A 17,538-nucleotide genomic window follows, 5' to 3' on the forward strand; every position below is an offset into this window, starting at 1 on the left:
ATGGACGGGACCTGCACCAGTGGGAGGGAGCCGTGAAGGAGGGAAGGTTTCTACACACTACAAGCCCCTTCGAGGGCGGAGACTGCAGGTGGCGGAGGGGGAAAGCTTCGGAGTAGCGGAGGAGAGCACAGCAACAGGGGTGTGGAGGGCAAAGCAGAGAGATTTTGGCACAGAGGATCGGTGCCCTCAGGCACACACCAGCCCGAGAGGCTTGTCTGCTCGGCCGCCAGAGCGGGCGGGGCTGGGAGCTGAGGCTCGGGTATCGGCTTTCAGTCGGAGCGCAGGGAGAGGTCTGGGGCTGGTGGCAGGAAGAGACCCTGAAGGGGTTAGTGCTAGCCCGGAGGGAGTCCGGGGAAAGGGTCTGGAGCTACCGGAGAGGCAAGAGACATTTTTCCCTTTTGTTGCCTGGTGCGCGAGGAGAGGGCATTCCCCTCCCTCCCCTCTGCCTGAGTGAGCCAGAGCCCCCGAATCAGCGGCTCCTTTAAACCCGTCCTGTCTGAGCGAAGAACGGACGTCCTCCGGCGACCTACGCGCAGAGGCGGGGCCAGGTCCAAGGCTGAGACCCGGGAGCTGTGAGAGCAGAGACAGGGAAATCTCTCTGTGCAGCCTCCGAGGCAGCGGATTAAACCTCCACGGTCCATTTGATGTGCCCTGCGTCTGTGGAGTGCATGAATGGACAGCGAATCATCCCAAATTGAGGAAGTGGACCTTGAGGACAAGATTTAAGACTTTCCCCCCCTTTTTTTTCCTCTGTTTACAACGAATTATCTCAAATTAAGGAGGTGGACTTAGCAAGATTTCAGACTTTTCGCCCTTTTCCTCTTTTTACAACGAATTATCCCAAATCGAGGAGGTGGACTTGGAGAGCAAGATTTTTGATTTTTCCCCCTGCTCTCTTTTTGTGAATGTGTATGTGTAATCTTCTGTGTAAGATTCTCTCTGTATAGCTTTGCTTCCACCATATGTCCCAGGGTTCTTTCGGTCCGTGTTTTTTTTTCAATAATTACTTTTTAATTTTAATAACGCTACTATATTTCATACTTTATTCTATTTTACTTTACCTGCTCTTTCTTTTTTTCCTCCCTTCCCTTCCTCCCTCCCTCCCTCCGCTCCTCCTTTCCTTCTTTCTTTTTCTTTCCTCCATCCCTCCCTCCCTCCCACCCTTCTTCTTTCCACTTTCTTTTTCTTTCCTTCCTCCCTCCCTCCCTCCTGTCTTTCTTTCTTTCTTTCCTTCCTCCCTCCCTCCCTCTCTTCTTCCATTCACTCTTCCTTTTGCTTTCATTCCTCCCTCCCTCCCTCCTTTCTTTCCTTTCTTTCCATCCTTCCTCCCTCCCTCCTTTCTTTCTTTCTTCCTTCCTTCCTTCCTTACTTCCCTTCTTCCTTTCTTTCAATCTCTCTTTCTTTCTTCTACTAATTATTTCTTTCTACTTTTTCTCACTGTTATTCTGAGCCGGGTGGATGAAAGGCTCTTGGTGCTGCAGCCAGGAGTTAGTGCTGTGCCTCTGAAGTGGGAGAGCCAACTTCAGGACACGGGTCCACAAGAGACCTCCCAGCTCCACATAATATCAAGCAGCGAAAATCTCCCAGGGATCTCCATCTCAACACCAGCACCCAGCTTCAGTCAACGACCAGCAAGCTACAGTGCTGGTCACCCTATGCCAAGCAACTAGCAAGGCAGGAACACAACCCCACCCATTAGCAGAGAGGATACCTAAAAACATAATAAGGCCACAGGCACCCCAAAACACACCACCAGACGTGGACCTGTCCACCAGAAAGACAAGATCGAGCCTCAACCACCAGAACACAGGCATTAGTCCCCCCCACCAGGAAGCCTACACAACCTACTGAAACAACCTTAGCCACGGGGGACAGACACCAAAAACAACGGGAACTACGAATCTGCAGCCTGCAAAAAGGAGACCCCAAACACAGTAACATAAGCAAAATGAGAAAGCAGAAAAACACACAGCAGGTGAAGGAGCAAGATAAAAACCTACCAGACCTAACAAATGAAGAGGTAATAGGCAGTCTACCTGAAAAAGAATTCAGAATAATGATAGTAAAGCTGATCCAAGATTCTATTTCCCAGATCCAATATGCAAGAAACAGTTAACAAGGACCTAGAAGAACTAAAGATGAATCAAGCATCGATTAAAAACACAATAAATGAAAAATACTCTAGATGGGATCAATAGCAGAATAACTGAGGCAGAAGAACGGATAAGTGAGGTGGAAGATAAAATAGTGGAAATAACTGATGCAGAGAAAAATAAAGAAAAAAGAATGAAAAGAACAGAGGACAGTCTCAGAGACCTCTGGGACAACATTAAACGCACCAACATTCGAATTATAGGGGTTCCAGAAGAAGAAGAGAAAAAGAAAGGGACTGAGAAAATATTTGAAGAGATTATAGTTGAAAACTTCCCTAATATGGGAAAGGAAATAGTTAATCAAGTCCAGGAGGCACAGAGAGTCCCATACAGAATAAATCCAAGAAGAAATACGCCAAGACACATATTAATCAAACTGTCAAAAATTAAACACAAAGAAATCATATTAAAAGCAGCAAGGGAAAAACAACAAATAACACACAAGGGAATCCCCATCAGGTTAACAGCTGATCTCTCAGCAGAAACTCTACAAGCCAGAAGGGAGTGGCAGGACATAATTAAAGTGATGAAGGAGAGAAACCTGCAACCAAGATTACTCTACCCAGCAAGGATCTCATTCAGATTTGATGGAGAAATTAAAACCTTTACAGACAAGCAAAAGCTGAGAGAGTTCAGCACCACCAAACCAGCTTTACAACAAATGCTAAAGGAACTTCTCTAGGCAAGAAACACAACAGAAGGACTATACCTACAATAACGAACCCAAAGCCATTAAGGAAATGGGAATAGGAACATACATATCAATAATTACCTTAAATGTAAATGGACTAAATGCTCCCACCAAAAGACACAGAGTGGCTGAATGGATTCAAAAACAAGACCCATATATATGCTGTCTACAAGAGACCCACTTCAGACCTAGAGACACATACAGATTGAAAGTAAGGGGATGGAAAAAGATATTCCATGCAAATGGAAATCAAAAGAAAGCTGGAGTAGCAATTCTTATATCAGACAAAATAGACTTTAAAATAAAGACTATTAGAAGAGACAAAGAAGGGCACTACATAACGATAAAGGGATCGATCCAAGAAGAAGATATAACAATTGTAAATATTTATGCACCCAACATAGGAGCACCTCAATACATAAGGCAAATACTAACAGCCATAAAAGGGGAAATCGACAGTAACACAATCATAGTAGGGGACTTTAACACCCCACTTTCACCAATGGACAGATCATCCAAAATGAAAATAAATAAGGAAACACAAGCTTTAAATGATACATTAAACAAGATGGACTTAATTGATATTTATAGGACATTCCACCCAAAAACAACAGAATACACATTTTTCTCAAGTGCTCATGGAACATTCTCCAGGATAGATCATATCTTGGGTCACAAATCAAGCCTTGGTAAATTTAAGAAAATTGAAATTGTATCAAGTATCTTTTCCGACCACAATGCTATGAGACTAGACATCAATTACAGGAAAAGATCTGTAAAAAATACAAACACATGGAGGCTAAACAATACACTACTCAATAATGAAGTGATCACTGAAGAAATCAAAGAGGAAATTAAGAAATACTTAGAAACAAATGACAATGGAGACACGACGACCCAAAACCTATGGGACGCAGCAAAAGCAGTTCTAAGGGGGAAGTTTATAGCAATACAATCCCACCTTAAGAAACAGGAAACATTTCGAGTAAACAACCTGACCCTGCACCTAAAGCAATTAGAGAAAGAAGAACAAAAAAACCCCAAAGTTAGCAGAAGGAAAGAAATCATAAAGATCAGATCAGAAATAAATGAAAAAGAAATGAAGGAAACGATAGCAAAGATCAACCAAACTAAAAGCTGGTTCTTTGAGAAGATAAACAAAATTGACAAACCATTAGCCAGACTCATCAAGAAAAGAAGGGAGAAGACTCAAATCAGTAGAATTAGAAATGAAAAAGGAGAAGTAACAACTGACACTGCAGAAATACAAAAGATCATGAGAGATTACTATAAGCAACTCTATGCCAATAAAATGGACAACCTGGAAGAAATGGACAAATTCTTAGAAATGCACAACCTACCAAGACTGACTCAGGAAGAAATAGAAAATATGAATAGACCAATCACAAGCACTGAAATTGAAACTGTGATTAAAAATCTTCCATCAAACAAAAGCCCAGGACCAGATGGCTTCACAGGCGAATTCTATCAAACATTTAGAGAAGAGCTAACACCCATCCTTCTCAAACTCTTCCAAACAATATCAGAGGAAGGAACACTCCCAAACTCATTCTACGAGGCCACCATCACCTTGATACCAAAACCAGGCAAGGATGTCACAAAGAAAGAAAACTACAGGCCAATATCACTGATGAACATAGATGCAAAAATCCTCAACAAAATACTAGCAAACAGAATCCAACAGCACATTAAAAGGATCATACACCATGATCAAGTGGGGTTTATTCCAGGAATGCAAGGATTCTTCAATATACGCAAATCAATCAATGTGATACACCATATTAACAAGTTGAAGGAGAAAAACCATATGATCATCTCAATAGATGCAGAGAAAGCTTTCGACAAAATTCAACACCCATTTATGATAAAAACCCTGCAGAAAGTAGGCATAGAGGGAACTTTCCTCAACATAATAAAGGCCATATATGACAAACCCACAGCCAACATTGTCCTCAACGGTGAAAAACTGAAACCATTTCCACTAAGATCAGGAACAAGACAAGGCTGCCCACTCTCACCACTCTTATTCAACATAGTTTTGGAAGTTTTAGCCACAGCAATCAGAGAAGAAAAGGAAATAAAAGGAATCCAAATTGGAAAAGAAGAAGTAAAGCTGTCACTGTTTGCAGATGACATGATACTATACATAGAGAATCCTAAAGATGCTACCGAAAAACTACTAGAGCTAATCAATGAATTTGGTAAAGTAGCAGGATACAAAATTAATGCACAGAAATCTCTGGCATTCCTGTACACTAATGATGAAAAATCTGAAAATGAAATCAAGAAAACACTCCCATTTACCATTGCAACAAAAAGAATAAAATATCTAGGAATAAACCTACCTAAGGAGACAAAAGACCTGTATGCAGAAAATTATAAGACACTGATGAAAGAAATTAAAGATGATATAAATAGATGGAGAGATATACCATGCTCCTGGATTGGAAGAATCAATATTGTGAAAATGACTCTACTACCCAAAGCAATCTACAGATTCAATGCAATCCCTATCAAACTACCACTGGCATTTTTCACAGAAGTAGAACAAAAAATTTCAAAATTTGTTTGGAAACACAAAAGACCCCGAATAGCCAAAGCAATCTTGAGAACGAAAAACGGAGCTGGAGGAATCAGGCTGCCTGACTTCAGACTATACTACAAAGCTACAGTAATTAAGACAGTGTGGTACTGGCATAAAAACAGAAAGATAGATCAGTGGATCAGGATAGAAAGCCCAGAGATAAACCCACGCACATATGGCCAACTTATCTTTGATAACGGAGGCAGGAATGTACAGTGGAGAAAGGACAGCCTCTTCAATAAGTGGTGCTGGGAAAACTGGACAGGGACATGTAAAAGTATGAGATTAGATCATTCCCTAACACCATACACAAAAATAAGCTCAAAATGGATTAAAGACCTAAATGTAAGGCCAGAAACTATCAAACTCTTAGAGGAAAACATAGGTAGAACACTCTATGACATAAATCACAGCAAGATCCTTTTGGACCCACCTCCTAGAGAAATGGAACTAAAAACAAAGATAAACAAATGGGACCTAATGAAACTTCAAAGCTTTTGCACAGCAAAGGAAACCATAAACAAGACCAAAAGACAACCCTCAGAATGGGAGAAAATATTTGCAAATGAAGCAACTGACAAAGGATTAATCTCCAAAATTTATAAACAGCTCATGCAGCTCAATAGCAAAAAAACAAACAACCCAATCCAAAAATGGGCAGAAGACTTAAATAGGCATTTCTCCAAAGAAGATATACAGACTGCCAACAAACACATGAAAGAATGCTCAACATCATTAATCATTAGAGAAATGCAAATCAAAACTACAATGAGATATCATCTCACACCAGTCAGAATGGCCATCATCAAGAAATCTAGAAACAATAAATGCTGGAGAGGGTGTGGAGAAAAGGGAACACTATTGCACTGCTGGTGGGAATGTGAATTGGTACAGCCACTATGGAGAACAGTATGGAGGTTCCTTAAAAAACTAAAAATAGAACTACCATATGACCCAGCAATCCCACTACTAGGCATATACCCTGAGAAAACCATAATTCAAAAAGAGACATGTACCAAAATGTTCATTGCAGCTCTATTCACAATAGCCCGGAGCTGGAAACAACCTAAGTGTCCATCATCGGATGAATGGATAAAGAAGATGTGGCACATATATACAATGGAATATTACTCAGCCATAAAAAGAAATGAAACTGAGCTATTTGTAATGAGGTGGATAGACCTAGAGTCTGTCATACAGAGTGAAGTAAGTCAGAAAGAGAAAGACAAATACCGTATGCTAACACATATATATGGAATTAAAAAAAAATGTCATGAAGAACCTAGGGGTAAAACGGGAATAAAGACACAGACCTACTTGAGAATGGACTTGAGGATATGGGGAAGGGGAAGGGTAAGCTGTGACAAAGGGAAAGAGAGGCATGGACATATATACACTACCAAACGTAAGGTAGATAGATAGTGGGAAGCAGCCGCAGAGCACAGGGAGATCAGCTCGGTGCTTTGTGACCGCCTGGAGGGGTGGGATGGGGAGGGTGGGAGGGAGGGAGATGCATGAGGGAAGGGATGTGGGAACAGATGTATATGTATGACTGATTCACTTTGTTATAAAGCAGAAACTAATAAAAAAAATATATATATATGTATATATATATATATATATAATCAAGTTACCTGGTAAAACACAGGAATGATTATGAACTACAAGTCTGAGAGGTTGGAGTTGGAAGTATTATATTATTCCCTAAACTGGTCACATTTATGGAAGGTATTCAATTCATCTGATTCAACTGGAGAAGGAAAATATTCAGAGTATAACTTTCTTTTAGTTACAAATTAATTACAATTACATGTGTGTCACACTTTCCTCAAACAGTAAATATGTTTTTTTCTTATTGAAAGTATTTTCAACTCCTGAACTTCCCTTTTTGAGATCAAATGTTGTAAAAGATGCCAAAAGATTCATATAAAATTATCAATTACTAGACCTGAGACCTTAGAAATACCCACTTCAAAATTATATTGAAGCTCTAAAGCAAAATTCCAACTCATTAGAGCCTTAAAGGTAACTCACAGAAAAAAGAGAAAACTTCTTTATTCAAATAAATATGGTTTTAAAAACAATGCTGCTTGTGGTTATGATATAAAATATGATTTCATGTTCATAATTTGTCTTCTGTTCCTCTTGGAGCATACTGAGGAATGGTAATGTAATTTCTTTGTGACCACTGAAGGAAAAAAAAAAAGTCCTTGTCTGTAAAACTTTCTTATAACGATGATTACAACAGCAACAGCAATAGGAAACCCTTAAAACCAGCTATTAGAACATAGACGAGATTATATTGCAATTAGCCATGTCTACCTGATGGATTTTTCTTTCTAAGGGAAATTGTGCAAAGCATTTTATTACAAGCCTCAAAGATTTTGATAAAAGAAAAAAAAGGAAACTGCAGTTTTTGCCACAAAAAGACAGGTGGCGTAAGCATGCAGCATTTTTTTTTTTTTTAAAGATATATAAAGTGCTTATTTTCTCTCTGAAGAAGCTCGCCTATGCTCGGGTTTGTGGCTGAGCCGGTGACGTCAGTGTGGCAGTGCGGAGTCAGGCGCGGCGGCTCCCTATAAGCCGAGGAGCTGTCCGGGTGCTGAAACGGTCCGAGCAGCTCACGCAGCGGACCAGGAGGAACGTGCTGTGGACGTTCTCTGCCATATAAAAAAGAGGTAAGACTGCTTTTCCTTTTGATTTACTTGAAAGTTCTAAATTGCGTGTTCTCTCCTTAATTCTTAGCTAAGAAGAAAAAGACCATTTGGCAAGCTTGTATCTATAGAATAGCTGAACAGCAACCTGCTGCTCATCGGCCAATGTAAGGACACTATATATGTGTCCATATATATGATGGAATCTGTGATTTATACCACTTGCTGTTAGGTATTTACTAACCATAGTGCTATTTACATAATCATATATAAGAAGCATGAAAAAGTTTAGGATATTTGTGTCAATACACATTATTAATGTAAAGTTAACCAAGCCTGATATTTTGTTTCTTTCCTTAATTTATTGTTTCTTCCCCTAAGAACCCGATACAGGGCCAAGGATATAATTTATATGCTTAATATTCTTAACAGTAGGTTTCCAATGATTCAAAGTCTGTTAAACACATTAGTGATAGAAGCAACCAATTTTGGAATTAGGGTTTTTTTCCCCTTGACATTTATCTTGCAAGAGCTCAAAGTTAACTAACTATATAAAATGATTTTCTCAATTGGTATACTCTGAAAAGGCTTACATTATTATTTCCTAATTTTAGTCCTAGGAAGGTAAGATTAGAATGGGCTTCCTTGTTTATTCAGGGTGAAATATTATCTTGGGTTACATGTTAGATATGACCATGGATTACAGAGAGATCATAATTTGGAATGTATTAAGAAAACATTCATAACTATACAAACTATTATTATTATGCTTTGGTTGAAAGAGGTTGTGCAATATTTTGCTAAATATTTTCAATGGGACAAGTATTTCTTTTTTCTGTATCCTAACTAGTTGAATTGCTCAAATTTGATATATCCAGCTGCATTTGTTAATGCTCTAGTCTAATTTCAATAGAAAAGACATTTTAACTTACAAGGCTTTAGTTCAAACTCTATATAGAATATTAGAGCTGTTGAAACCACCTTCACTACTTAGATGAGCTGCTACCTGGGAAAGAAATCCCTTGAGTCTTACTCAAAGGCAATAACTATGTCATCCAAACTGAATCTGAATAAATGACCAAACAGTAGCTCTTGTTAGGCTGTGGTTTAAATAACTGCATTGGGTATTTTGCCCCAACTCCACAGCGAAGCCCACCTACAAGATAATGATTTTAAAGACCAGCATATAACCCATCTGTTAAAAAATACTTCAGGATAATGGTCTCAAAGAAAATGAGTTCACTAAGATTCTTAAAACTACTAGTCCAAATGCCAATGTTGAAAATTGATTTCCAAATCTAAATTAATCCTGAAATAGTATAAAGAAGAATACATAATGTACTTTTACTCAAACCTAAGAATTTATGAATACAATTTCCTTTAGTAAACATTGATTCATAGCAAATATTTTAGAAATTTTCTCTGACATGCCTTTAAAGATTTTCCTTTCAGTAAATTAAGTAGTTAAGTTAATGGGGATCTTTTAAATAAATGTATATATTTACTAACTAATTTTAATAATCATTTTTATAAATAAATATGTGCTAAAGAAATTTCTATAATTACAACTTTTTTAGGTTCTAACAACTGAGAACATTACTTAAATACCAATATAATCTAGTGAACAATGATATTTTCTACAACTGATGTCTAAGCTAGTAGATAATTGTACCTACATAACTTAGCTTATATATCACAAAACCATAATTCAGGTAAGATATCATGAACAAACCTATAAAGTTCTTTTACATTTACTTTATTTGTAACAAAAATTGCAAGTATTAAAATAGGTTTAAATGTTATCAATGCCAAATGTAAAATATGTAAAAACTAATCCTTTTGCTAATTCATACATGAGACTATCAGGCCTTGGAGAAAAAAATGAATGAAAAATTTTAAGTAGGAAGAATTCAACACATTGTCTGTATTTATCTAAATTGGGAGTTTCATAGTGTTTATTTTAAGATTTTCTAACAGTATGAGTAATTTAAGATTTCATAGGTCCACACCCAAATAGACACAGACATAAGTCAAGCTGAATCTGAACACTCACAAGTTCAGAAATAGACTGGTTAAGAAAGCTTATGTTCTCTGTGTAGCATCTGTTATTATTTACTATACACTCTTGAGGGCTGAGGAAAAATATAACCATGATTGCATTTTACAAGACAGTCACAATAAAATTATTAGAAGAAATATGGAATGCAGATATTTTAAAACAGTTTATATTTTAGTACATTTACACTGAAATAAACTTCACTGGATATCATGGATTTATTATTTTTTGTAACTCTGGCTATTGTGCTTGTGTTTCCTGACAGTACCCTGTGTGTTATTACATGTCAATCAAGATGAGTAATTATAAAATATCAGACTTCTAAATTAAATATTTTGTAATTCAATGGGTAAATAAATACTGCTTTGGGGATATTTAAAGAAAAACTTCATTAGGTTTACCTACTAGCTGGGACTTGAGAAGACCCATATTCTGGAGGTCATTAAGGTATAGACCTTCCAAAATTAATAGTGTGATTTAGTGGCAGAGTGAGAACAAGTTATTTCTGAAAATGTATGTGAATGGGACTCATCCACAAGATAATTCAGTATGATTAACATTAACATAGTATATCACTTCATCATATATAGTAATGTCACTGCTGCTGTGTGTCTACAACAAATTAGATGGACAATTCAGGAACTAAATCACATGGTTTTTGATAAGGAGATAACTGTGTGTGTGTGTGTGTGTGTGTGTGTGTGTGTGTGTACATGCAGCTAATTTTTTTGCCAGTGATTTCAGAAGGAATGCTGTACAAGATAACTAAAACTCATCTTGGAAAGTCTTTATTTAACAGAAACAATGCATACTATGAAACAAACAACATGTTTTATAAATTAAAAAGTGAAATTTGAGAAACTTCCTATCAGTGTTTTTGCTATTATTTTAACCAAGAGAATGCCATACAATTTGATGCAAATCGGTAACAATTTTGCTAAAGATTCCTGTGGTTAGCTTGTGAGGATTGTGTAGGAAATACTTATAGATTTTAAAAAGAGTCATCCTAAATTAATGTGGAATAATCTCTACTATGGTTTCTTTTTCCCCTCAATGGTCAATAACCTCTTTTGCTATAGCGTCTATTAGTCTGTTTCATTTGTGTTAACTCATGTTTTCTGTGCTTTAAGGAAATCTTTCAAACATGGCAGAAGCTAAGACTCACTGGCTTGGAGCAGCCCTGTCTCTCATCTCTTTAATTTTCCTCCTCTCTGAGGCCGAAGCAGCTTCATTTCAGAGAAACCAGCTGCTTCAGAAGGAACCAGATATCAGATTGGAAAATGTCCAAAGGTTTCCCAGTCCTGAAATGATCAGGGCTTTGGAGTACATAGAAAAGCTCCGACAACAAGCTCACAAAGAAGAAAGCAGCCTAGACTACAATCCCTACCAAGGTGTCTCTGTGCCCCTTCAGCAAAAAGAAAATGGTGACTTGCCAGAAAGTTCAAGGGATTCCCTGAGTGAAGATGAGTGGATGAAGATAATACTTGAAGCTTTGAGACAGGCCGAAAATGAGCCCCAGTCTGCACCAAAAGAAAACAAGCCCTATACCTTGAATTCAGAAAAAAACTTTCCAATGGACATGCCTGACGATTATGAGACTCAACAGTGGCCGGAAAGAAAACTCAAGCACATGAGATTCCCTCCTACATATGAAGAGAATTCCAGGGACAACCCCTTTAAACGCACAAATGAAATAGTAGAGGAACAATATACTCCTCAAAGCCTTGCTACGTTAGAATCTGTCTTTCAAGAGCTGGGGAAACTGACTGGACCAAACAACCAGAAGCGTGAGAGGGTTGATGAGGAGCAAAAACTTTACACAGATGATGAAGATGATATCTACAAGGCTAATAACATTGCCTATGAAGACGTGGTTGGAGGAGAAGATTGGAACCCAGTAGAGGAAAAAATAGAGAGTCAAACCCAGGAACAGGTAAGAGACAGCAAAGAGAATATAGAAAAAAATGAACAAATCAATGATGAAATGAAGCGTTCAGGGCAGCTGGGCCTCCAGGATGAAGATTTCCAGAAAGAGAGTAAAGACCAACTCTCAGATGATGTCTCCAAAGTAATTGCCTATCTGAAAAGGTTAGTGAATGCTGTGGGAAGTGGGAGGTCACAGAATGGGGAAAATGGGGAAAGAGCAACCAGGCTTTTTGAGAAACCACTTGATTCTCAATCTATTTATCAGCTGATTGAAATCTCAAGGAATTTACAAATACCCCCTGAAGACTTAATTGACATGCTCAAAACTGGAGAGAAGCCAAATGTATCAGTGGAACCAGAGCAGGAGCTTGATATTCCCCTTGACCCTGAAGACATCTCAGAGGTTGACTTAGACCATCCAGATCTGTTCCAAAATAAGATGCTCCCCAAGAATGGCTACCCCAAAACACCTGGTCGTGCTGTGGCAGAGGCTCTACCAGATGGGCTCAGTGTTGAGGACATTTTAAATCTTTTAGGGATGGAAAATGCAGCAAATCAAAAGCCTCCATATTTTCCCAATCAGTATAACCGAGAGAAGGTTCTGTCAAGACTCCCCTATGGTCCTGGAAGGTCTAAAGCAAACCAACTTCCCAAAGCTGTCTGGATGCCAGATGTTGAAAACAGACAAATGGCATATGAAAAGCTGAATGAAAAGGATCAAGAAATAGGAGAGTACTTGGCCAAGATGCTAGTTAAATACCCTGAGATCATGAATTCAAACCAAGTGAAGCAAGTTCCTAGTCAAGGCTCATCTGAAGATGATCTACAGGAAGAGAACCAAATCGAGCAGGCCCTCAAAGAGCGTTTGAATCAACACAGCTCTCAGGAGACTGACAAACTGGCCTTTTTAAGCAAAAGGCTCCCTGTGGGGTCCCTGAAGAGTGACGATACCCCCAACAGACCGTACTTGGATGAAGATCTGTTAATGAAAGTGCTGGAATACCTCAACCAAGAAAAGGCAGAAAAGGGAAGGGAGCATATTGCTAAGAGAGCAATGGAAAATATGTAAGCAGTTTTCATTAATTGCCCTACTTTCACCCCTCCCACCCCAAGCAAACACCAACATTTCTCTTTAGTGTGTTGATGTCTATCTTGTTAACACTGTTATACCTTTAAATGATGTACAGGCAGATGATTCCATTTCACTGGGGTGTCTACTTCACTAACTCTGAGCTGTTCTCTTGTGTATGGATATGTGTAAATGTTATGACTTCTGAATAAAAATATTAATCATATCCCTTATTCAAGAAAGATATCTATGATAGTGTTTAATAGTGTATCTAATGGCTGTGGCATTGTTAATGCTCACATATGACAAAGAGTGTCCTATAATTCTCTTGAAAGTTTTTAATACTTATTGAATTATTTTGTTACTGTCTGTAGTGTTTTGTGGAGTATTGGAGCAAAAAAAAATAAAGCATTATAAATATATAGTTTTATTTATAAGGCCTTTTCTATTGTGTGTTTTGTTGTTTAATAAATGTTATTTCTGGATAACTGTGGGTTATTCATTCTGGAATACCAGAGACGGTGACTATGGAGCAAGCAGTATGGAGTTAAAAGAGAAAATCATCACCTTCCACAGTCTATCCAGGTAAGAAATAAGGAATTTAAACATACAACCATACTACATATTTGTAGAATGCAACATCCTCTAGCAGCCCACTACCTAATGCTTGCCTATAGTTTTTCTCATATTTATGATTATGGAATAAGACTTTTGGTATCATACTTATACCTTTTACCCTTGATTTATATAAATGCAAACATTTAAGTCTTCCATAACCAGCACTAAAAAAGAAGAGATGTGTACGGGGCAGTCAGAAACAATTATAGCAATCTACTATATTGGAAGCAATCTACCTATTCTCAGGTCACCCTGGTCCCCAGAAGACAAGGCTGCTACTCTTTTGTATGGTTTGAGAGGGGCCAAAGGACCCCGAAACTGACTGTCAGGTAAGTGAATGGCTTAGGCACAGTGGGAATACCTCAGCTGCCCTCTCTCTTGTCCACGTGTTAGAGAGAATCCTGAGTAGGCTAAGCAGTACATAATTGTTATGATGTGCGTCACTTCAGGGGTAGATGTTATCAGCATCCTGACATATCAACAGGGAATCAACAACAAGAGCAGTGAGAAAATATAGAGAGCAACAAAGCAACAGTGGTCATAAAAAACCAAGGAAATAAATCACAGTTACTATTTACTGAATATTTATTTTGCACCAGGCACAATACTAAATACTTTATCTCATTCAGTTTGTACTGTATCACTATCAGGGGCCACTTATTATCACCCTTTTACATCAGAAAAAGCAAAACTCAGAAAGTTTAAATAACTTCCCCCAAGTCACCCAGTATTATAAATTGCCAAATCCTGTGTTCTTAACCACTTCACTATATTGCCTCTCTGGGGAGGGCCGTTTCAGCTGAGGGATGGGGCATTGGATGTGGGGTGGTGGGAGGCTTATGTAGTCTCAGTATGGGTCACTTCCAAGGGAGGTCACTTGTGTGTGTGTGTGTGTGTGTGTGTGTGTGTGTGTGTGTGTGTCATGGGTGTGGGGGAGGGACAATCCTGGATTAAAAGGCAATGAGAAGGCCCTGCACACCTTGGGGAAAACACTGAATGTAGGATTTCCTATTTTGTAATTTTGCCCAGACTCTTTTCTGTCCAATTATCATACACTTTCATGGAATTCTAGAATCTATCATCTAAGACCTTAGAGGGGAATTGTCTCTACAGTGTTTCTAATAAGTGGTTTTTACTCAAATACCTCATGGGGCAGTACTATGAATTCAAGATTATGGAGAGATTCAGGATATTTGTGCAGCTTAAAGTCTAAGTACATATTTATATACCACGCTTTGCAGATGTTCACATACACCACCTGCCCATTACATTTTCTCTTCGATTTTCTGTTTCATGCAGCCAGCCACCCCTAGTACCATAAATCAGCCACGTGACTCTCTCCATGCTTGCACTAAGCAGAATGAGACCTTGGCACATGTCCACCCAACAGAAACTTGCCTTCACATTGATGTGTGAATGTTCTATGGGAAGATTAGAAAATGAGAGCAAGTTAATTGACACAACACAGCTGATGAGGCCGCAGGCTGGGATTTACACACACATCAGTGGGCTGGCAAACCCTGCACTCATTCTGCTACACCGTGCTGCTTTTTCTCAAAGTCTCAGTTACACTTGAAATTCCCTGATTCTCTAACAGTGATATTTCTGGCATCAGGATTGGCAGTTGGGAAAATATATTAATTTGGGATATATATTCTTTACCTGACTTCTCTCAGACACTAGTCAGCAAGCATCTTTGCCTTTTTGCAGCATCACCATATACCGAGCTATTGAGTCATCAGATTTATTTATTTCTGATCTAAAGGTATTTTTTTCATAAGTGTTTTAGTACATTGCTTACTAGCATAAGAAATTAAGCTCTAAGTAGCATTCAAAGATGTGGATGACAAACTAGTTGGGATTAAGGCAACACTGCCCTTTTCTCTGGCCAGAAGTCTCCTTCAGCAGAAGTCAGGAAGTAGCTTGAGCCCTCCTCACAAATGCCCCCTGCAGGCCACCGCTGGAAGGGTGCACTACGACTGTACCCATTTTTAGGAGTCCATGCCTTGACAGGAGTCAGATGGCCTAGCACTCTGTATGCTTTTGGCAAGACCACCACCTACCAACCCTTCCCTTCCTTCAACACTCCCAGCCTCTTGACTCTACCCATTTTGGGGACAGTTAGGACTAAGCTGATGGTGCCCTTTATAACAAGACTTCCAAGTCATCCCTCATTTCCCATACTCACCCCTCCAAACTTTGTATATCACTTCTTTGGACCCCGATTCCTACTCTGTCCCATATCCTATATCTTTTTTTCAGTTGTCTTTGATACTCAAGGTCAGTCATCAGCAAAATCCCCTGCACCCTCAAACTCTTCTGTGAATGTTCTTTTAAACTTTCTTTCTCTGGGGAAAACCTACCTCTCCTCTGAGGTTCCTGTTTCCCCTGAAACTCTCTTTCTCCTCTTTGCTGCTTACAGTACATCTTCTCTCTTCCATAAAAACATCTGACTTTGAATCTCATGCCATCACTAACTACCCACCATTTACCCCCCACTGTTGCAAACATCTACTGCCCCAGGTCACTTACCCTCACACATTAAATATAGTTCCTGATCACTGTCACTTTTTCTAGAACTGCTACTGTGTTCATACTTGCTGTATTCAATATTCATAAAGATGATCTTTCCAATATTTTCCAGGCTCCATTCTCCATCAGCTATTCACTTGCATGGTTATGCCCTTGCTCTTTTCCTTACTAATAACTGCAACCTATCCTAAAACTGAATTCCAAACATTTCACTCTAACAACCACCTTCTATATTTCCATGGTACTGCCTCTAGTACCTTAATTCCAGTAATCCCTCACACCCACCAAAAATGTAACCTATGGATCCTACCATCTTTCCACTCTCTTATCCCCTTTATTCTTCACCACCCATGTTGTCAAGTTTAAATTTCATGGTTTATCATTATAGTCATTCCTTTGTAAACATTAACTCCCTTCTGTCTCTTGTGTTTCATTGTAACTTCTTTGCTAAACAAGAATTCTAGTAAAGTCCAATTCTCCACCCACTCTTACCTTCTCTCCTACAACTACATGATCTGGCTCTGAGTTTCCTAGTACTCTCTGCATTACTCTCTTTTCTGCCTGCACTGGCTTTCTCACTGTTCCTTGAATATGCCTCAAGAGTTTTGCAATTGCTGTTTCCTCCTTCAGAAGTGCTATTTCCCCAAATATCTACATGGTTTTCTCTCTTACTTCCTTCAAGTTTTCTGTACAAATATTGACTTCTTGATGCCACTCTTTCTAAAATTTCAACTCCTACACACTTTTCCTGTCTCCATTCATTGCCTGATTTTTTATCCTTAGCACTTTTATCTAACATTCTTAATTTTCACTTTTATTTTCTTTATTGTCTACTCCTCCACCACTAGCATGTAATCTCCCTGAGGGTAGTTATTGTTTGTTTTATTCATTGTGGTATCTCTAGATTCCTATAAGAGTTACTGGAATATAAAAAGTGCACAGAAAATAGATATTGACCAAATGAATGAATTGAGAATGAAGAAATAAGGGAGAAAAGATAGGAGAGAAGGAAGAATTGAACTTGACTTTAAATTTAGAATAGTGGGACTAGGAACCAAGATGGCAGAGTAGAATTACTTGCTCTCACTCACTCTTGTGAGAACACCAGAATCACAACTAGCTGCTGGACAATCACTGACAGGAAGACACTGGAACTCACCAAAAAAGATACCCCACATCCAAAGACAAAGGAGAAGCCACAATGAGGTGGTAGGAGGGGCACAATCACAGTAAA

The 17,538-nt window shown here is 38.7% G+C and overlaps 1 protein-coding gene across 1 annotated transcript; it reads left to right on the forward strand.

The window, feature by feature from the left end:
- Positions 1-11,303: 11,303 nt before the first annotated feature.
- Positions 11,304-13,154, forward strand: SCG2 (secretogranin II; the record flags this gene model as incomplete). Its single annotated transcript, XM_079709911.1, has 2 exons — positions 11,304-12,247; positions 12,368-13,154. 2 exons carry the CDS (start codon positions 11,304-11,306, stop codon positions 13,152-13,154), a joined length of 1,731 nt encoding a protein of 576 aa, XP_079566037.1.
- Between the last annotated feature and the right edge of the window lie 4,384 nt (positions 13,155-17,538).

The sequence above is a fragment of the Hyperoodon ampullatus genome (assembly GCF_949752795.1).
Source record: "Hyperoodon ampullatus genome assembly, chromosome: 8".
In the NCBI taxonomy this organism is placed as follows: Eukaryota; Metazoa; Chordata; class Mammalia; order Artiodactyla; family Ziphiidae; genus Hyperoodon; species Hyperoodon ampullatus.